The 22903-nt window shown below is 39.9% G+C and overlaps 1 protein-coding gene across 1 annotated transcript; it reads right to left on the minus strand.

Annotated features, from left to right (window-relative positions):
• Positions 1–6187: 6187 nt before the first annotated feature.
• On the minus strand, positions 6188–16675 carry LOC129770036 (ninjurin-A-like). The gene is made up of 3 exons (XM_055772624.1): positions 16064–16675; positions 6820–7140; positions 6188–6756 (listed from the first exon to the last, which is right to left on the minus strand). The coding sequence occupies exons 1-3, from the start codon at positions 16289–16291 to the stop codon at positions 6394–6396; spliced, it is 912 nt and encodes a 303-aa protein (XP_055628599.1). The 5' UTR covers positions 16292–16675; the 3' UTR covers positions 6188–6393.
• Positions 16676–22903: the final 6228 nt, after the last annotated feature.

Here is a 22903-nt window from a genome sequence, read left to right on the forward strand (position 1 = left end):
CGTTTAACGTGTCGCATGTGTTGGTACAAAGGGGACGTGTGCCACTTTTTTAACACTTTCGGTCTGACACACCGACGCGAGTATAGGAGTTTTTGGACAAGTGCCTTTTTTCATATTCTAGAATATTGTTGAATGAAATGTATAAATTAATGTCAGTGGCGTGGAATATTTATTGAATATAATGCAGAAGATCGTTACCCGACTATTCTTATTTGATTTCAGTCCCTTTTGTAACTGAATTGAACGGATCCATATATAAACTATTTGTCGATAGATTCATACGTTCAAAAGCAAAATATAAGAGCCTGTGAAACCTGTGAAAGAATTTCACTTGTGGGAGCATTGTAAACAGTATACTATAAACTAATTGGTAGCTTATGGTATTTTTTAACAGTTACAGTTTCGGGGATATTTTTTTATAATGGACAATATCGACAATAAAACAAGAAAAAGAAAAGGAAGTTCCTGGAAATCCTTTTATATCATCTTTTTATGCCCCATCTAACAAAAGGCATGATTTCTTAGTTTACCAAGAAAACAGAGACAAAGAATATTCGAAATATGCAAACTTTATATTCCAGAACCTTTATCATCTGGTAATTATCTAGAAGGTCATTATACATTCTTCTCTTCGATAAAAGACCCGAAAAACACGCAACAACTGCATGAAATGTAAAAAAATATGTTTGTTTCGAGCATGTAATTATGCTATGTTCTGATTCTTACTACAATGGAACCACAATCGATTAATACGTTTTTATGTTATTTTATAGCTCTTTATACTTCCATGAATTATATTCAGTTGTTTACTTTTAATTAGTTACAGTGAAAAATTCGAATTTCGTTATTTGTGTTGGAGTATTAAAAATTACTCTATTTTGAGTAGGCTGAATTAGATGACTATTAAAACATAATAAAGACGGAAAAACATATTTTTTTGAGATTTTTCATTCAATCATAGACTCTTCTTCGAATAAATGCCAATAAAACCTGAAAAATACACAATGGCAACATTACAGAGAAGTTTAATTTTCGGTCTGTGACACCGTGCGCGAGTATACGTGTTATGATTTTGCTCGCGAGTACAGGAGGGTTAATTTCTCTCGCACGGAACTTCTACACGAAAAAAAATCGTTCAAAGTATCGACTCCGTTTTTACTTTTCGATGCGCTATCTTCGACGGTCCGGTATCCAAGACCCCGTCGATCCTCCTCTACTTTCCTTCTCGATTCCGTTCTTTCTTTCCATAGCTCCCTTTCCTTTCATCTTCTTGTAGTTCTTCTCCTCTCTCTAGATATTCTTTTCCTCTTTGTTTCATTATCCCTGCCGAAAACTCTCCGACCAGTGGACGAGTTTTATTACAGCTTTTGATTAGTTTCGCAGGTATGTTTTTTTTGACAGCATGCTTCGTCTTACAGGTGAGTATGGATGGTAAGTGGGTAAGTATTGGTGTATATTGGTTTAAACTTACAGGTCCCCTTCTCATTCCAATTAGTAATCATTATTTCGTTTTTTTTTGTTCTGGTTTCGCTAGCAAACCGCAACATTGTGAGAGCTTTTTCAAACACTTTCGATGCTTGGTCAAAGAAAATCCGTCCTTGATGGCCTGCGTTGCTCTTCCAAGCTCCTCCTTCTTCCAATGTTGTCTGTCCATCCTTTTTTTTTGTAATTCCGCGGCATCTGGAATTAATTAGATCAAATAATAGCTTCAAACCTGTATGACGAATTCACTTAATTTTGGTTTGTGCTAACGTAAGGACAGTTATCACCACTCACGAGACGCGACACGGGACTAAGACACAACACTTCTAGTCCTTACAAACGTTAATCGAGTTAAGATAGCCTTTTTTCTTTCTCTAATTCTGTTTCAAAATCTCTCATGAAAACTTCTGCCAAAAGTGGCGACAGCTTGCTACCCATACTGAGACCGAACGTTTGTTTGTAGAACACTCCCCTGAATGGAAAGAAGTTCTGATTCACACAGGTTTTTTGTCACCAAAAGATATGCTCCGATCTGATTGGGAGGTACTCGTTTCCGTTCCAGATGTCTGCGCAAACTATCTAACGCCTCAGTTACTGGTACGTTAGGAAAAGGGCTTTAACGTCGAGATAACATCACCACATTAGAGCAGAAGAAGGAACAACATAGAAGAATCAGCTTGCCATATTACCCAAAAATGACCAACGCAGTCCAGTCTATCCCCCGGAAACATGGGTTTCATGTGGTGTACAAAAGCGAGAGCACATTGAAAGACCTTTTGTGCAACCTTAAAGATCAGGGATCTATCAGGTCTCTTGCAAAGACTGCACCAGCGTGTACATCGGCCAAACACGTCAAAAATTCAAAATCCGCCTACGTGAACATAAGAATGCGGTGGATAATGAAAGGGTTATCGATTCGAGTGTAGCAGCACACGCTTTAGCTCAAGACCACGCCATAGATTGGGAGAAAGCTAAAATAATCAAAAAAAATCCGGAAAGTCTCACAGTTGAATGCATGGGAGTCAATGTATATCTGTACCATTGATCATCCACTCATGAATGAGGAAGATGCGCCCATATCATCTCCTCTCTTCCATCTGACGAAGCTGACAACTTAGCGAAATTCCTCTTCGACGAGTACTGATATGTGTACGAATATGTGTTAGTACTTATTGTAACCAGTCGGACACCGTCCAGTAGATGGGCAACATTGAGCCCGAAACCGGTCGACGAAAAAAGACAATTTTAACCCGTTTAACGTTTGTAAGGACTATAAGGCTAGGCGCAAATTGAAAAGCATATAGCGCTCGTAAGCGAACACGAGACTACCAACACGACTCATGCGTGCCACAAATGTAGCGTGGGGGTGCGCATATTGAGTCGCAGTTTGGTGTAAATAACGTGCCACTCGCATACAATGTCTGATCCATACAGAGTTGGGCGATATATTTGTTTACTAACACAACCACCCGACCGGCACAACCATATATTGTCAGACTCCAGGCGCTGCATGATTGTTCGCCAACACAACCACCACAACCGGCACGACCAGCACGAGAAACTGTGCTAAAACTGTGTTTAGCCACAGCGTCACGCGACTCGTGTCTCACGAGCGCTGCACCATTTCGCGTCACCTGGCCAATTTGCGCCGTTCTATCTGTTTTCATTAGCCACAAAAACAGGCGCTATATTGCGCCAAGTTACTCGCGCTATACGCTTCTCAATTTGCGCTTAGCCTAATGCGGGCGCTACACGATTTGTCCAACGTTTCACTCGTATGTTGGACTCAAATATTTGACTCGATGAATCGACAAATGTTGTGACGAATGTGCTGCTACACGGTGAAGGGAATGTTCGATTCAATGCAATCGGTCCAAACAATCGGCGAGTATTTGGATCGAATATTTATTGTTTTTATTTACCATCAAAAACGTTAGGAAACTGGATGACGATGCGAGTATAGAAATTGCTGCCGTAGCAGTTGTACTGATATTGGGCTGTAAGTTAAAAATGCTTGAAATCAACATCATTAAACTGCAATATTTTGCCGAATATTTTGTGAACCAATTTCATAGTTCCTTCATCTGAAACTTGTAAACAAACCAATCTGTCAAAGATAGATTCGGACGAATCGTGTAGCGGTGTATCGAATGTCATCGAGTGTCGAATCAACGAATGACAAAAATTCTTTGACTCGTGCCACTCGCGTTGGAAGGTAATCCACAACGAACGGATTACCTTCCAACGCGAATATTCGACGCTCGACATTGGAGGTTCGTAGCTCGTCAGTCGACTACACGATGCGTCGAATCATCGAGCGTCCAGCATTCGAGGGTGTTCGTAGCATCGTGTAGCGCTGGCTTAAGTGTTGTGTCTTAGTCTCGTGTCGCGTCTCGTGAGTGGTGACGAATTCACCCCACAGAAACGTGTCCATATACCGTAAAGCTCAAGATAGCTTTCACATCATTCAAGGATTACACACATGTTCTAGAATCCTCTTGTGTGTAAGTTGTCAGCTTGCGTGCCTAGTGGCACACACAAAACTCCCTGTACAAATTCCTCAGGGTCGGTTTACGTACGACTACGCGGTAGGGAAACACCTAATCCGTGCAATCACGCTATCTTTCCACCCACTTCCTTAGCCTACACTCACCTTTCGTTTCCGGGACTCTGGGCCAGGGTGGCGTGTAGACGACGGACAGTGTCGTCTCTGGTACCTCTATGACGTCGAGGAGATCTCTTTCAACCACTCGCGAACTATGGCTTCAATCACGAACACTCTCGAAACCGCACCACCGAACTTCCTTTGCACAACCGCCTTTTAAGCACGCGGCTATTCTCGATTCCTTTTCTGTTCGCCCGACCCTTGGTCCAATCCAACCGTTCGGTACAAAGGGTTCTTTAGAAGTCCCCCTGTTCTTAAGTTTCTGGGCATTCACCTTAGGTCCCGTGAATACCCCTAGGCCCGTACTTAGGTACTCGGTACCCGTCGACATTCGCCCATAAAAATAGTGCCACCTAGTGGCCGGTGCCGATGTCCTCGGGCATGGGGAGTGTAGCGTCGTCTTGGCGTTGTGAGTGTGGCATGAAGCGGTGAACCATCACGCTTATCCACGCTCAGATATTTCCCATTTAATGTTTTTATATTCATTATTCGACACAAGACGCGCTAGTTTTGTGCATCTCACCCATGCACTTACACCAACAGTTACATGTGGTTGGACAGAGTGTAGAAGTATCTTCACGTTTATGCAGCATTATAAATACTGGTAGACGAAATTTCAGAATTTTCGCGAATTCTTCTTAGACTCGTGACTATTATAACTATTTATTTATATAAGATTATATTGGGTTGGGGAAAAAGAAATGTCGTATATGGCAACATATGGCAACACTTAAACATATCTTGTGTTGTACTTATCGCATCGGGTTATACTATACGGCTATTTAAAGACGACAATCTGTGCTACAAGTGACGTTTTGATAGTGTTGTGATTGTCCTTTTCAGTCTCAAGTTATAGCGCGTCAAAGATGGAGTCCACCAGGCAAGAAATTCGCCATATTTTACGTTTTTACTACCTGCGAGGTAAAACTGCATCGAAGGCGACCGAAAAAATTCGTGTAGTTTATGGACCCGATACTGTAACGATTCGCACAACACAGCGTTGGTTTGATCGATTTCGTTCTGGTGTAGTGGCTGCCGAAGATATACCCCGTACTGGTAGGCCAATCATCGTGGAAACCGATAAAATCGTTGAAATCATCCAAGTAGACCGGCATGTGAGCACTCGCTCGATTGGCCAGGAACTGGCTATAGACCCTGAAATCGTTTGGAACCATTTGCAGAAGATTGGATTCCAAAAAAAGCTGGATGTATGGGTGCCACACGAGTTGACGCAAAAAAAATCTTTTAGACCGAATCAACGCCAGCGATGCACTGCTGAGACGGAACGAACTCGATCCATTTTTGAAGAAAGTGGTGACTGGTGATGAAAAGTGGATCATGTACGACAACCTAAAGCGAAAAAAATCGTGGTCGAAGCGCGGTGAGCCGGCCCAAACCATCGCCAAGGCCGGATTGACGGTCAGGAAGATTTTGCTGTGTGTTTGGTGGGATTGGAAGGGAATCATCCACTATGAGCTGCTCAACTATGGCCAGACCCTCAACTCGGTTCTCTACTGTGAGCAGCTTGACTGTTTGAAGCAGGCGATTGACCAGAAGCGGCCAGAAATGATCAATATGAATTGTGTTGTTTTCCACCAGGACAACGCTCGGCCTCACACATCTTTAATGACCCGCCAGAAGCTACGGGAGCTCGGATAGGATGTCCTATTGCACCCACCGTAAAGTCCGGACCGGGCTCCAAGTGATTATCATCTCTTCCGGTCAATGCAAAACGCTCTTGGTGATACTAAGTTGGCCTCAAAAGAGGCTTGCGAAAACTGGCTGTCTGAGTTTTTTGCAAATAAGGAGGGGGGGTTTTATAAGGGGAAGATAATGAAGTTGCCTTCTAAATGGCAACAAGTTTGCGAACAAAACGGCGCATATTTGACTTGAATTGGATCATTTTAAGTATGTTAAATAAAGCGTCAAATTTGGGTTAGAAATACTTTTTTTTCCCCAACCCTATATAAATATTCTGTTCTACTGATTTATTTGATCAGGGTGTTTCTTTCTAATTATAAAAAGATTAAACAATATGACTTCACTTAATGTAATAATAATAAACGGTGTATTTGATAAGCAAATAAGAAAATAATCTTTTTTGCTTATCATATAAATATAACGCTCATGACGAGGCAACACACATGCATACTGGTCCCATAAATGCTATTACTACATATACAACGCTTCACTGGATTGTTGAAATCTTATTTGCTAGAAAATGTTCACAATAAAAACATCGCCCCCTACGTGCTTCGCGGCGGATCAGCTACTCCAAATGCCGAAATCAAAACGTTGACCAAGGTTATAACAAAAATCCCAATCGTAACCAAGTTATTAATTCGATCCGCCTTACAGAAGTCATCCTCGTTCTTGATGTTGTATCGACTTTTCCAAATCAGCCCGATTCCAACGGCCACCTGACAGATAATGCTGGTCGATATGAACACCAGGCTGAAGTAAAAATACGGATGTCGCTGGTAGGACTCCAGCACATATCGCAACTGGTTGGCGTTGGCCGACAGCAAGGCCAGATCCATCATGCCCTGGGCGAGACTCTTTTTCTGCTGGTACACGTTCATGTCTGGAATGACTCGAGATTCTGGGATCTGTAATGAGCATACATATTTCCATTGAATAGAAAGATGAGTGATCAGATATGGTTGACCTACCGGTGGTCCACTCGGTCCATACCCTGCAGGCGTAGGGAAAGGACCCATCGGATAACTGTCTCGTCTACCGGGTGTCCTTCTGCCATTAGGGCGATCGCTTCCACTGCGATCGGATTTGTCCGGCAAAAATCCATCGTCAATCCCTGTGTTGATATACGGATCGTAGTTGCCCCGACCTTCGTCCGGTCCATCGTCATCCATTTCAGGGCCGGCGAGAGGAGGCTCCGGCCTCGGCAGCCGGCTCTCGTCTGTGGGGAGCAATGGAATGGCATCATTCTGAGCTGCTTCCGTATCACGGCGAACGCGGCGGTTAGGTGATCGCTGTAATGAAATAAACAAACCGCTGATATTAACTTGGTTGGAGCTGCGATTTATAGCTGCGGAGTTTCCCGAATGCGGGGCTTCTCTTGATTGTAAGCAAATGAGTTCGTGCATGTCATTCGATCCAGTGGATGCATAAGTAATATAAAAAAAAATATTCAAAGTTTATCACTCATTACTCTTATATTCCATCTTTAGTGTGCTGTTATAAATTAACACAATGCAGCGCGAAAATGATTGACTGTAAAGCCGGGTTCAGACGGTGCGAGTAAGCATACGAGTCGGTCTAGTCAGTTACTGCAGTGCAGCTACTCACACCGTGTGAACACATCATGCCAGTTATTGTCATGTGTGATCCGGCGTGCGAGCTACTTCAAAGTTTTTTGAATTTACTCGCACTTGCATGCTTCACAACGTCAAAAACAGAATTTAGCGTTCGAATCAGTGATGCCAAATGTAATGAAATGTCTCTATTTTTAAGATATTTGAAAATATGTGAAGATATTTATAGACTTGAAAATTATTGGAAAAACAAATAAAACCCTCATAGTTTCTAAACGAAATAATTGTTATTTCGTTTTGCACGCTGGCGGGGCACGCTTTCTTTTTGAGATAGTTTTCTTGAGAATCTCTAATATAGAATCATTATCAGATCACAACTTACAAAAAAAAGTATTGTTCTAAGAAACAGAATACATATTCGATTTAAAAAAGTACATTTTCATTCATTATTAAAATTTTTGAAGCGTATTTATTGCACCTGCAAATCGACTATCATTTTCATTTCACAAAATAAATAAAATTAAAAAAAAAAATCTTTTAGACTACCATTTATAACATCACATCCTTTCGGAATTATCTGAGCTATGGATGTTTTCGAGATTCTAAAAAATATCGACAACAATCCCAACGATATTCCAAAACAAAGGCACATCAATGTCATTTCTAATTTAACTCTTGCAGGTACAGCATCCCTCATGACTGTATCTTGGCGTTGTATTCGTGGAGCAATTAAATCCAACAGTTTTTTCACTTGTTCAGGTGTTATTATCAACACTGCTCTGTAATCTCGGGGATCCTCATCGTAGAGTTCCTTCAATATTGTATTTGTTGCTCCTTTTCTTTGCATCTAATTCCTGGCCCGAATCCTTTTCTCTTTCTGCTTTTTCGGATAGTACCTTCAGTTCAAAGAAATTCAGCACAAAGTATGTATTTTTAAACACGATCAGCGTTTGTTTTGCTATAAAATTGTGTGATGATACATTCAACTGAAAACCTAAGATGAAAACTGCCAATAAAGAAGTCGATTTTGGACCAATCATTTGACAAATTCGGACCTGATTGCTGTTTCTGACTATTTGATGGACATTTGAAAAGTCGCCTGGCATCCCTGGTAAACCCGTGCCGTAGTATCTAGTTTCTCGCCAGCAGCTCACACTGTGTGAACGGACAAGGCGAGTCAACCAATTGTCAAGCGAGTCCACCGGGTCAGTAGCTGCTCATTGTCAAGTCAGCTACTAGCAACGTATAAATGGGCCTTAACTTTATTTAGCTTCAGTCGTCACTAACATACATGTACTCTATCTGCTGATTCGACATAAATATCAAATCCCTATGTCTCACGTCGTGTTTTATGTGCTTCAATACGAGATAGTACCTTCTCTTGGATTGAAGAAACGAACAAATTAAAAATGAGTCAGCGCTATCCAAAGAGAATTACATTTCATTATCATTCCAACCTCCGTACATTCTCTAGTCTTCACCAGCAATACTGAAAGGGCAGTTTAAATGCTCCGTTCATTTATCGGATAAAAATTGAAAATAACACTGTAGCGCAAACGGAGTGAAAGTATGAAAGTTGAAGACAAACAAGTTTCAATGTTAAGTATAATAATCGGCGCGAATCATCCGTAACTTGTCGAATGATCCATAACCTATTTCCTCTCAGTTATTTATTTTAGCGGCATCCTGACGTGCCCTTCGTGGACGCTAGTATCTGGGCGAGCCTCATGACCTAGGTGTCGAACGCGCAACCGATTGTCGCGAATATCTTGAGATCGGATCATCAGATTTTTTCCCGTTCTGCATTGCCATGAATGGTTGTTAAAAATGCATTCTGTACATGCCGGATTAGGGATTTAAGTGCAGAATTTTTCTGAAACTGGGCTAAGATTTCGTTACAATGGCAGTCGAGTCTAGTTCACGAAAGTATTTCCAGGAAACATATTGCACACTACAAAATTATGATACATTTCGAATGGCTATAACTGGATCACTTTATGATAGATCGCAAAAATATTTGTCTCAATCAATTGTAAGTACTTTTTCGCATCCATCACAATAATGTAAATTATAATTTTGCTGTAAGTAACTATTGAATATTTGGAAAATATCATGCATTATCTGAACAAAATTCCAGCATTCTAACTGGCCCAATCGGTGCTCCTCAAGCTGTCCCGACCAAAAGGTGCAACTAACGTTGCAGCAAGGAATAACTATAATATTTCAATTCCATCACGAAAATAGTTGTAGCTAACTATCATCCATAATTCCATTCCATTTCATTCAAAGATTAAAGGAGGTTGTGTCCAAGACACGACCGCATTGTTGACGTAGAACAACGCTGTAGTTTAATTCAAGCCGCTTGTTTATAACTGCGGATATTCTTTTATAATATAAAATTTTGAAATAACCATTCTACTAGTTTGGTCGCTCTGAAATGCTTTTTCATTGTATTTCATTTGACGATAATTGTTTCATGATTCATTCTTGTACTCGCAGAACAATACATGCTCGAGGTAAGCGCAGCTGTCATCCTTAGTGGAGAAAGTTTCGCTACTGGCAAGCGAAACCAAATCATATACAAATTTCCATTTACTTTCTTGGTGACTAAATAAACGAAATAAACTCTATCTGTTAATCTCAATAACCTCGAAGAGAGTAGCACTGCTTCATTATAATCAAGATTAGCGTAAATGCAATCCTAGTTGAAATCAGTTTTGTGACTGGCACGCGAGTCCAAATAAATTAATAACTTTATATAATTTAATGAATAACTTGGTATTCCCCAAATAATTTTTTGGTGCACAACCTTAACACCTGCTTCACCATAGCGTCAGTTCTATGCATTGATGACACAAAAAAAATGTAAATGCTTGGAAAAAGGCTGAATATTTGCCTCAGCAGAGATTCATTACCAATACCCTAGCGTAAATATTTCCCTCCCGCTATCTCGCCTCCTTGTTTATATTTATCATTACGACTGCATAATTTGCAACACCAAACAATCGTAAATCATAGCATAAAAAAATTAGGCGATTGTTGCATCGTTACAGGGCCAATGCACATGGGAGCAGATACAAATGGGGTTCCAGCGTAGCGAAGATGCACTATTTTTACGCACGTGTTATGAAGCACGCACGTATGCATACAAATATCCATATATCGATGGCTTGGAGCAACTAAATATACACACACTTATCTCCGTTTTGCGCTCTTCTCAACAGAAGCCTTTTCTGTTAATATCGCCAGTCTAGATTGGCTTAGCTGTCATCCTCTATGGAGAGAGTTTTTCTACCGTCATGCGAAACCAAATCACTGACAAAATTCCAGAACATTTATTTTCTTGGTGAGCTGATCATAGCCTAGCTTGATGATTCCCCACACAATCGTGTAGCTCAGAACCTTAAGGTTGCAATGCAATGGCGTCAGTTTGATGCAATGATTGTAATCCCAGAGACATCGAACGTTACTGAAAGTTTGCCTTCCTTCCTTGCTTGAGACTCCAAACATCTTCAGTTCATTCGTCTCTAATCTTCAAAGAGGCCCTTGGAAAGCTTTACTTTATCCATAATATTACCTCCTCCCAGGTTGGATAACTTGTTTCGTTACGACACGATCGAACGCATTTCGGTATTATTTACTTTCTCAACCGCTGTTATGGGTAGTTTTTATTTTTTAAAGTGGTTTCGAAGCAGTAATTGTGTGAAGGGGCAGTTGTTTTCAGTGTGCAGGAGGAAATTCCCTCAGAGTGATTTGCAGCAGCAGCATTTCAAATGAAAAATATTCGCCGTTTAATCACCCGTTTGTACGGTGCTTCCACCGATTTGTACAGCTATTTTCAGGAGGCCAGGTTCTCCATGTTTCAAAGTCGTAGAGACAATTTAACAGTGACAGAACAAAGAAAGAAAAAAGCATTTCGTGTTAATTTTTCCTCCATTTTACGTTTTTGTTTGCGCGTGGTTTTGTTTCTGTGCCGGGGACCATGAGTCATCGCAATATAAAAAGGTGTGCGTGTAATTCCATACGCTCTCTCGAATATTGATATCCGCTCTCACGCAGTGTATGCTTGTTTTCACTTTTTACTTTTTCTTACCACAAATCATTATCACTTTTTCCTTTTAAGTTCCACTTCTCTTCTCTGCTATCATCTTCTTTCCCATGCATACGAATATATTGAGTGTATGATACAATATGCTAGAACAAAGTAAATAGAATACCAGCGAAAGAAACGCGAATCTTCCGGAGAGGAAATATGAGAAAGAGAAACACAGGGTGTCACACGAAGCAAGATAAGTATCAATCATAACATTAAATATCTAAAATTTAGAACCGGCAATCATATGAATCAATTATCGTGTAGCATTTGAGGAGGACCTATCTGCTTTGATCGGCTCTCTTCATTGACTCTCTCTTCCAATAACCCCGGCCTTGCAGACAGATTTTGCCCTATTTTGCACATAGTTTGACAAACGAAGTTCTGTTCTATACTCTTGATCGTCGACCACATCAGACTGTGCTTTTACTGCTGAGTTATCAACGTAAGAGAACGTTGAGGAAGAGAGTCGATCGTTGCGGATGGGTCCTTATCGGGAGTTGCGCGGGAATTTATACATAATGAATTTGATTGTTTTTCCCAAGTCGTAAATCGTTAAACGTGAGTTATAAATCGTAGATCGCGAATCGTAAGGGTCATTCCTTTGATACTTTAACTTACTTATTTCTTTATTCTTTTTATCATGCAAAAGGAGTTTGACAGAAACGATCTCGATTACCTTATTAGATTTCTTAAAGATAACTCCCGATATCGCTGTTCCGCCCTCGCGAGTAGAGTTTGATAAAGAATAAGTGCAATAAATTGTGATACATATATTTACGGTCGTACCAGTTCTACAGGAATGTTCACGGTTACCTTTTTAGGTTTCCCAAAGTTAACCTTCCGCTATCGCGTTGGAGTCATCGATATAGAACTCATCGCCTTTGCGATTGGAGTTCTATAAAGTGTACGAGTTGAAGACCAATGTTTACCTCCTCAGGTTTCCCAAATATAACTCCGTGATTTAAAAAAAAGCAACTGCGAAAATATTAGAATATTTAGCCGGTCCAATGAACTATGAAGCTGTTCTACTCAGGTTACCTGAAGATAATCTCTACCGCGTGTTGTGATATATATATATGATTTTCGGAATTTCATCATCGAGTGGTAGATAGGTTGCGTATACATAATCACATCACTTACCGCAGTGAATCCTGATTTTTCTTTACCATTCCCACTAACAACTATCCCTTCCTTGATAAACGCTAGGGAACCACGCTATAGAGGCGACCCTTCTGGCCTTCGGGCGGCGAATATCATACTAACATTCCTTTCCTTCCTCTGGTGACTGTAAGGACGTGGCCGGCGTCGTTATTGACCATTTAAAGTTCGAATCACCGAAAATTGCACAACGAGAATGATTTGCTAGTCCCAAGCGTCATTCTGTGTGTTCTTTGTGCAATTTGGTTGGTTTAGGTCAATCACGGAGAGCAACTACGAATTGTACAGCCTACCCAAGCTCAAGCTCAACATTACCTCCTCCCAGGTTGCCTTGAGAAAGGCATTTTTATCCCTCGCCGTCCTCGCTCAGCAACGATGTTGTTCAGTCGATTTCCTCCCGAAGAATGAAATTTTGCCTCAGCGAGATCCACTGTTTATACTCTAGGCAAATATTCCCCTTCGTTCTTCTTCTTTTCCTTTGTTCACGGAGACGTTACATCTTATGATTTCCTCTTCGTTGCTCGCCGATAAGTTGCTCGTTATTGACAGCTCTGTTCGGGAAAGCACACAAAATAACAGAACAAATGTATGAGGGAATTGAAATGCTTTCAATTTTCATCAATTTAAACCATATACCGACTATGGGATTGTAATATATAGCATATCAAACAAATCTTAGGGAATTTCCGATTCGTTTGGTATGTAAATCGCCAAAATCCGTTCGCGGCAAAAATATTTATTAGCTTTAACTTTATTTCATAAAAACGTGACCTGTTTTCTGATTTGGCACCCTTAATGAAAGACGTAGTCCTACGTCAAAATAAAAAGGGCCGTATAACAAATTCTGCCTTTGATTGGACAAACCGTCAGTTCTTGTTTCGTTACCGTACTGGAAGGATGCGCAAAATCGTTTGATTCAGAATACATTCTCGCACAAAGTGAGCCTAGTGCGAAGAGATCCATAAGAACCATACCATGTAAGCTCATATTCAGATATCTTATATTGTCAGTCTCCAACCTCCCTTGAGAATGTCGTACAGCAATCCACAAATTATGACCACAATAGGAAACTAGACACGACAAAATAATTTTACAACATGATAACGCTAGACCACAAGTTCAGGTTCCCCATGGACAGCAAAACGACGTTCTGCGGTCAGACGAGGAGGTTGCTGTTTAAAACTTAATAAGAGCTGTTAAGCATGGCTATGCAAACTTGGTGAAGCGAAGCGAAGCTTAGATATTATTTTACATTATATTGGTTGAATTACTAAAAGGAGAATTAGATGATTTTTTTGAAGAAAATTTACTCAAACTATACACTTTTTTCATCTACCAAATTTTGAACGTTCCACCCTTCAACTAAATCGCCCATCAACAACCGTAGTTTCTGCGTCAAACCCGTGTCTTGCCTGAAAGATGTACAAAAATTGTGGCTTTGGAAAGACTAGCAATGACTTTTATGTCATGTGAGTTATAGCGGTGATATAACCCCAAGGTTGACGTAGAACTACCGTTAGCTTAGTAAACATTTGTTTGAAGCTGTATTTAAATCAATTCCCAATGAATGGATGAACGGATATATTAGAACAGGGGTTTTCAAATGATGCATCGCGGGAAATTTGTGTTCCACGAAGGGGAGAGGGGGTCTACAATTCGAATGAAACACAAATTTCTGCATAACTCGAGAACTATTCAAGCAAATGGAACGAAATTTGGCATGTGGAGGTTTTAGGGGACAATAAATGTTTATATGATGGTTCGACACTCCTCGCCCCCTCTCTAAGGGGGTGGCTGCCATACAAACGAAACACAAGTTTCTGCATAACTCGAGAACTAAAAAAAGATTTTTGTGTACGAGAAATGTTTCTTAGATGGTTTGAAATACCTCCCTCCTCTGAAAGAAGAAGGAGGGTCCCATAAAAATATTACATATACCAACCATATTAACAACTAAACACTACAATTAAAATTTTTCGGAAAACTGTGGAGAAAAATAGGAAAATTTGGAAAATCGAATTCCCAAATGTTCTACAATTACTTCGTGCTAAGCGTTTTTAGCCCATTTGATGTTTGCGCTAACGAAGTTGATCTTTGTTCGAAAATGGACATTGATTTTCAGGTGAAACAACACACTGCTATATCTTCTAACTATATAAACAAAAATGAATCGCCAAATGTGTTGGTAAGCGCAAAACTCGAGAAAACAATAGTTCGATTTTTTTCTTTATTTTTGAGACTTTCTGCCTCCAGGGCTGGTTCGTCTCAGAATAGTTCGATTTGAGATGTATTCATTTTATTATATTTTCTTTATCAAACATGTATTCCATGTAACAGAGAAACATGTTATTTGCATTATTTGCAAGTAATTGAGAAATCTTGTGCGAGAATTGTGTCTGAAAATAAATTTATATTATAATGACGAGTTTTGGTAGAAGTATCAGGAAATTTATAATGAAAGAAAATTGTAAAGGGTCTATTAGAAGATCAATCAATGCATAGTTCTGCGATTGAATCCACGAACGTTCGCTTAGTAAGGAAACGTGAATGCTTGAAAGTATTCATATCCATTTTGGGCGAGACGAAGTTTGCCGGGTCAGCTAGTAGTATATGAAACAAATCTTGCGGAATTTACGATTTCATTGGTATGCAAATTATCAGAATTCGTTCGTAGCGAAAATAGTTATTAACATTAACTTTATTTCATCAAAACGTGACATGTTTTCTGATTTGGCACGCTTCCTGTAATTTGGCCTGATTTGGCAAGTCCTATGTCAAAAATCCGACTTTACTTTACTTGTACAATAAATAATTTACACTTTGATTTGTGTACTTGTTAGATATCTGATGATATTTGATGGTCGCATACTTTTGATGGCATTATCGAATTATCGAGAATTTCAATTAGTAACGATTACTTTCTGTTGTGGTTCGTAGGTCGAAGTATATAAACATATTAATATCGTATAACTGCCATTTTTGAAAGTAAAACTCTTCTCACGTCAAACCGCGTAAATCTCGGTGAATTGCAATTTCAGTAGAAATCAATCTCGCATTCTAATTTTAACGCTTTTTCGAAGCGATAACAAAATTTTGCTGAAAAATTCTCAGCTCTGTCATATGCATTATACACTAACATGTAAAATTTGCTCGTTCGAATATATATGAAGAAATTATACAGAGCAATGTTTTATCATGTCCGTCTGCAAAAACAATGCAACCATAACCCTCGACGTTTCCGATTCAGTGCACTCAACTTGCATCTCCAGTTGGTTCGCCACGGTCACGGCTCGCAGATTTTTTTTTCACTTTTTTTCGCCAGCTGACGCACTCAATTCGATCGCGACGATCGAAGCCCCGTGATAAGAACATATTCGGACAACTTACGCTGTTCGACCTACTGCGGTTTCCTGTAGCGCCTGGCTTCAGCTGTCGACTTCTTGTGTTTGAACCTGCTCTGGGTGGTTTGGCTTCCTTCTCGGAACGATTTGCAGCTTGTGGAACCATTGGCGTTACTGAATCTGCCGGTTTCGCCTCGGCTTCTGCTTCGCTAATTTTGTCTCCCTCGATGTTAATCGCGACATGTCCGTTGTCGCCCTCGGCTGGGTTTGACATTTTCAATCACTGAATGTGTTTATTTTTTGTTTGAAAAACTATTCCTTTGCTCACAATCACGAGCGAATTAAACCACACTTATGAGTCAAGACTCATATCACCACAGCACAACTTTATTGCGATCAAACGCTATGAACCGGTTTCAACGATATATTAAAGACGCCGTGTCTTAACTGATGAGCAACAGTTGTCGCGGAATTTATTTAATCAATTCGAAAGTCAAAGAGGCAATGTAATTAAAATTCACCGTAAGCTTCCGAAGCTCCTCGTGCAGTATGAGCAGGCTATCAATCAAATTTCTCAGCACAACACTGCGACCCGAACGCTTAATCAGCACAGCTTCCGCTCACAACGACGATCAATGCACGAATAAACCGCGTCTCGATGTGAAACCTCATGCTTATGGCGAGCGTAGATCGCGGAACGGATTGAATTTCCCCAGCTCAATAGCTCACACACATCGACACACAAGCATTGTAACCATGTTTTGTGTTTATTTTGAGTTGTAGGGAAGCCGTATCGAAGCTACGAGCGGACCAAACATTCTCCATTTTCCGCCAACAAGTTGCTCCGCGACTTTTGTTTGTGTTCATTCGATAGTCCGTTGACTCCGGACGCGTCACATGCAGTTAGGTGTATATTGTGTGAAAATTTACAGGAAAAAATAATATTAAATAATAAAAGAGCAATAGACTGTGAGGAATCTGAAAAATTCATGCAAAAAAACGAGAATAATGACCAATTATGTTATACTAAAAAGACAAATGAACATCAAATAACAACAGAAATTTTTTACCGTGTTTGGCGCATTAAAAGTGTCTTCTAGGAAACAATTTTCCTATTTCCACGACGTTTTCCCATGTCATACCGGTTCACGTAATAGCCCATGTGGTTTTCACATTCATGGGGGTTTTTACGTTTGCGTGATGATCTTTTTTTGTTCGTTCGACGAATGAACATTCCACCAATGTAGTGGTGCAGCAGCGTTTTCCTTCTTTTTTTCTGTAACCGAATTATTTTTGCCAACATACAGTCAACTGAAAGTGATTTAATTAGAAACTGCTTTATTTTCGTGATGAGTAATGTAACGCGAGACGAACAGGTTCTTCAGTAACCGCCCTGAATGAAGGACATGTGGTGCATGCGTGGGGAATAACCGGTCCCCCTGGAACGCGAAAAGACGCGACTATTCATGCGATGCCTTTTTTTTGGGGCGCAAACAAAGACGCTCGTCAGCAGGTAAACTACCGCGTGATTTATCTCGGGAATCCGAATCAACGGTTATCGTGTCTCGTAGGTCAATAAAGGATCGGTTGGGTGAACTCTCGCTTACGTACGCAGAAGATGATCAAGAATATGCTAACTGATGTTTGAAACAGACGTTCTCTGAGAAATTGGTGAGTGAAACGGGGAGTAACACAGCATCTTTCGTATTCGGTGACATCGATTTTTGGAAAGTTTGTAACTGTAAAGACAACTGACCCCATTTTTGGGCGAGGCTAAAGAAGGATTGTGAATGACATGTTGTGAAGCTTAATTGATTTAGAATTAACTCGGGATAGCTTCGCTGAATAAAAATATTAAGATGAGATAGATTGGTCCTATAAAAAAGAATTGAGAGAAACTAATCTGATTTTGTTTTTGATTAGATTGCACGATTTTTTATGTCATATTGCAAGTTACGTTGGTCAACCTGAGCAGCCATTTTGTTACATCATAGCTTTTCTAAGATTCTGATAACAGTTTCCCAATATTACTCGATTTGACAAAAAAGATCCATCAAATCATTATCACTACCCCACTGAAGGATCTCTCGATCATTTTTACGATTATCACTGATACTTTCTACTCCCAGCATCAGGTCCCGAAATTTTCGAAGATGAAAAATGAAAATCGACCCTCCTCTCAGTAGCTCCGCTTCGACTAGGACTACTTCGGCATTCGTCGTCAACATAATGTGAATTGACGAGCGTTGAGAGCGAGGATGACTGATGAACTATTCTAGTCAATGATTATTCTAATTGACGTGACTAATGAATGCAAATTTGCCTCTTCATTCAACCTGACTTCAATCCACACTAGGCTGGCAGCGAAAATGGTCATGTCAAATTTCAAAAACCGGCCATGTACATTTTGTTTAGTGGCTCAAAAAAAATGACCTGTGCAAAGTTTCAGTTCAATCGGACCTGATCTAGGGGTGCCTCAAAGCGCTCAAAGTTTTGATTTTTTCATCCTCGAAAATCTTCCAAGTAAAGGTAAAGGAAATTTGGAAAATCGAATTTTTTTTCTTTCGATGCCAAATGACTTTAAAATGCATGAAACGTTGAGATCTGGTGTCCTCTCGAAAAAAAATTTCTGACCGAAAATCGACCGTTTGGACTTTGCCTTAGTGGCCAAAAAACGTTCCATGCATTTTTAAGTCATTTGGTATCGAAAAAAAAGTTTCGATTTTCCAAATTTCCTTTACTCCCCCCTTGGAAGATTCTCGAGGATCAAAAAATTAAAACTTTGAGCGCTGTGAGGCACCCTTAAATCATGTCCAATTGAGCCTCAACTTTGCACAGATCTTTTTTTTTTGTCAATAAACAAAATGTTCTTGGTCAGTTTTTGAAATACGATGTTGAAATTTTTTCCATACATCCATTGCCACCCTAATCCACACTTCTACTCCCCCTAACATGAATCTTGTAACCCGCGTACACAATCTTATTTTTACGTTCATATAAAGTAAAACGAAAACTCGATTTCTGATGCAAAAAAGTAGTTACACAATTAATGGACGGTTTATTGCAGGCCCCGGCAAAGAGGATATGATCTAGAGATGTGCCATCCTGTCATGAGCTGTTCCGAAGAATCGACTCTTTGAAGTGAGTTGACGCGGAACAGCTCGCAAAAAAAATCAAACAGCTCTTCAGCTCACTTTGATGATGATGAAGGAGAGAAAAGAACTGTAGAATTGAAGAGAGTGTGTGAGCTGTAAGATTCAAATGAACTGACCGTCTCTCGCTCTTCGTGTTAAGACATCAGTTTAGTTTCATTTGTCCCTCGTCTTTTCAACTGTTATATTCGCATTGACGGCATTGAGCTTTGTTTACCAGTTTAGGGGGCGCCAAAAATAATAATTGGCTCTCAGGCAGAATGAACACGTTTTTAAAATTCAAATTATTAATGAAAATTAACTTCTGTGTATCAAATGAGTATTCTATTTCAATGAAAAACACTTTGTTTGCAGGCGGTGCAAAAATCTCATAAGATTTTTTTTTTTGAAGAAAACTTTCTATTGTAATGTAAAAATCAGTAAAAATGTCGGAAATGTTGTACTCGCCGAGTCTGTTGTAAATAATAGTCTGGATTTTTGAATTTTTGAATTTTAACATTTTCAAACTGGCTTCGTGACTATCGAGTTTGGGACCCAAATTGAAAGTCGTCACTGACAACTAAGCTGAAGAGCTGTTCATAAAGAACAGCTCATTTAGATGAGCTGATATGATCAGAGCTGTTCATCATGATGAGCTGATTTGCACACCTCTAATATGATCCGCGAGTCAAGATGTGCCGCAAATTTAACTGTCATTGCCAAACTATCGGTGAGCTCAAGGCAGATCTATGTAACAAGGTGCGCCCATTCGTTAATTATATTCAACTCGAAACAATTGTGAAATTCGCGAAAATTTAAAGACGGCAGTTTTGCAATCTTAAAATTTGAATGGAGATTCTTAAGTTATTCGATTATTTAAAACACGACGCTCTCTTAACCATTAGACTATATATTTCACAACACACAACATTTACAAAAACTCGCCATTATAATATAAAATCATCATCAAACACAATTCCAGTTCAATATTACGTAATACTGTATTGCATAGAATACATATTTGAAATAGAAAAGTAAATTTTCATTCATTATTTTTTATTATAGAAGTGTGTTAATGTCATCCTGTAAGTTAATGGCTGTAGAGTGGTTTTCACATTTTGACCCACCTGGCAGTATGTGAAGCGCCTTGATTTACATCAGCTTGAGAGTTCGGCGGTGTCACTTCAATATGCATCGGAGTCCATTTAACGGGGAAGAATAAGTGAGATAGTAACTAAACGCCCGACTGAGTTATGTTGACGGAGTTATGTTGACTGAGAAACTGCTGGAAGAAGCCAAAACTCATTTCCAATTGAATACAGAGGCGACTTTCTTCATAGTCTTCATAGTCATAGTCCTCAGTTGAATATGACTTTGCCGAGCCCTGCCCAGCACAACTTGCAATCAAGTGCTCCTCCGATTTACACAAAACTTTGATCGATCGACTACAAAAAATGGCTGAACATAACATTATTATTTTTTTCACAGGATTTGAGATAATGTAATTATAATTCACTATAATTCAGTGAATTTAATTAAAAAAAACATCCGAAAAAGCCTATGTTTTGAACTCTTAATGATTGCTAAAAATTATTTTTATGTTTTTTTCGCAATGACTGAAAGTTTATAAAGCTAGCTTTCGATTTTTGTGTGATCATTATTGCTGGCTTAATCTGTGTAAAGTTAATTGCCTCTAGTCTTGAAAAAGGCAAATTTGAAGATCAGTTAATAAAAAGTTCCGGTGAAACTATTAATATCAAAAAATCAATTTTAGGTGGGACGATGTCTGTTGTGTTTTGGCTCGTCTTCGATTTTTGCCCATTCCAATTCAGTAGCTTCTATTGGAGTGATTGAGCTTAAGTTTCCACTTCTAAGCCTAAACTCCACGATTCGTCACTAGTAATGGCCCTCTGCAGGAAATATGTGTATATAACATAAACTGACCAGACGTTACGCGGGACAGTCCCGCATTTCAACAAAATGTCCCGCGTAAGATTCCGTCCCGAGAAACGTCCCGCATTTGGCAAAAGAAACGAAAATGTCCCGCGATATCAATATATTTTATTTGGCAGACTGTTCAAGAGCGCTTCTAATGCATCCAAAGATTAATACGTTGAGCTGGTTTCATCGCACTGACAGTGTCAACTGGAAGCGACAGCAACAAAACTGGAAAATGGTTTTTTTAAAAGTCCCCTATTGATCAGCAGGGACCAACGTGAGTCAGACGAAAAATTCATCTTTGGTCCCCTAGCTCGGTCAGGGCTTAACGTTCTAAATAAGCCGGAAGAACTAGTGTATACTCGACAGGAAGAGGCAGAGTTGTTTGATGAAGTATCGTAAATGAAGCGCTGGGCGGTCTTACGGACGTTGGCCGGAACCTGAATCATAGCCGATGAAAAGATGTATATCGGCGTGTTATTTTACCTTTTCGTGGCTTTGGTGGTAGTCTGTCTCTCTATTTTGGCCATTCGCCCAAAAGTTTTCTATCGGGCGCAGCTGGTAAATGTTGGGAAGGTTGGTGGTCTTCGCGACAATGTTTATCTCCAGCCGATCCATCCTCCAGTGATCTTTTGGCATAATGGGCTGATCCCAGGTTCGGCATAAAGACCACATAACCTTCCCGACTCCGGCAAGCATTTCGTACTATATATCTCCCCGTTCACCATATGACTCGAAAGAAGAGCGGCTTGGACATTCCCTTCACGGCTGTCAGAGAAGGACCTTCTTCGAGGACTTGATGTGAATGATATATTCGACATCATCGCTCACCTGGGGAACGTAAAGTACCCGGTCCCCTGCCATTCGTTGAGTTCTAGCATCAAGTACGTCTCGTCTTTCATTATGAGTACGAAAGAAATTTTGCACTTCTTTCGCCGGAAAGAAGTTTTTCACCAGCATCTCAAGCTACTCCGTCTAGGTGATTGCCTGCTGCTCAGATACGGCCGGTCTCGTCTGACGCTTCCGCATAAAAATGTCAATTTTGGCCAAATTCTTCTCCACCGTTCGACCGGTTGCTTTGATCTCCCGGCTTAAGAAGCGGCAAAGAGATGATATTGTAAGTACCAGATCGGCTATATCTGGCTTACACAAAGTGCATCAGGATGTCCAACGCTTTCGCTGTGGGGTGGAGCTTGCAGTATGGAAAAATCATCAAGTTGCTTGACAGCGCTGCTGCAGCGAATCAACAGCCTTGAATCATTTTTGTTGTAGACTTAATAAACGTAAGATTTAAAGAAAATTTGTTCCTATAAATTATCTTTCATCGCCATCCGAAATTAGTCCTTTTTTTTTGAATGCATACATTAACACTAAAATCGATGAAAAATGAATTGGAATACTCGAGCATTCCATTCGGTAATTTGAAGAAAATTGTAGAATTTGAGTCGTGCTTGCCAGGCGTAAATACTCAGATTGAACGAGTGGCGTAAACAAAATCTAAACCACCGAGAATTAACTGCTGAGTGCCGATACTCAGAAAGAAATAATACTGATCAGTTTAGACTCGCTAAACTACGGTTTATGTTCACAAAACGTATATACATAACGTTTTGTTTTTTGTGTCCCGCGTTAGACCTCTGACCATCTGGTCACTTTAATATAACACTTTCAAAATTGATGCACTTCAGGATTGAGCGATCTTTAGAAAAAGATCGATCTTAATGGATCGATTTTCTAAACGACGTAGGGATCGATTCACTTATTTAATCGTTACCAAAGAATCGATCCCTGCTGAATCGTTCTTTGGAAAATCGAAT

Source organism: Toxorhynchites rutilus, chromosome 2, assembly GCF_029784135.1.
Source record: "Toxorhynchites rutilus septentrionalis strain SRP chromosome 2, ASM2978413v1, whole genome shotgun sequence".
In the NCBI taxonomy this organism is placed as follows: Eukaryota; Metazoa; Arthropoda; class Insecta; order Diptera; family Culicidae; genus Toxorhynchites; species Toxorhynchites rutilus.

Bases quoted from the DNA above. Each gene is read 5' to 3' on its own strand.
- LOC129770036 (XM_055772624.1), bottom strand. From the start codon at position 16,291: ATGTCAAACCCAGCCGAGGGCGACAACGGACATGTCGCGATTAACATC. The intron at 7,141-16,063 runs GTAAGTTGTCCG...ATTTCATTACAG, and splicing joins ACCGCAGTAGGTCGAACAGC to CGATCACCTAACCGCCGCGT. The intron at 6,757-6,819 runs GTAGGTCAACCA...TGCTCATTACAG, and splicing joins ATGGACCGAGTGGACCACCG to ATCCCAGAATCTCGAGTCAT.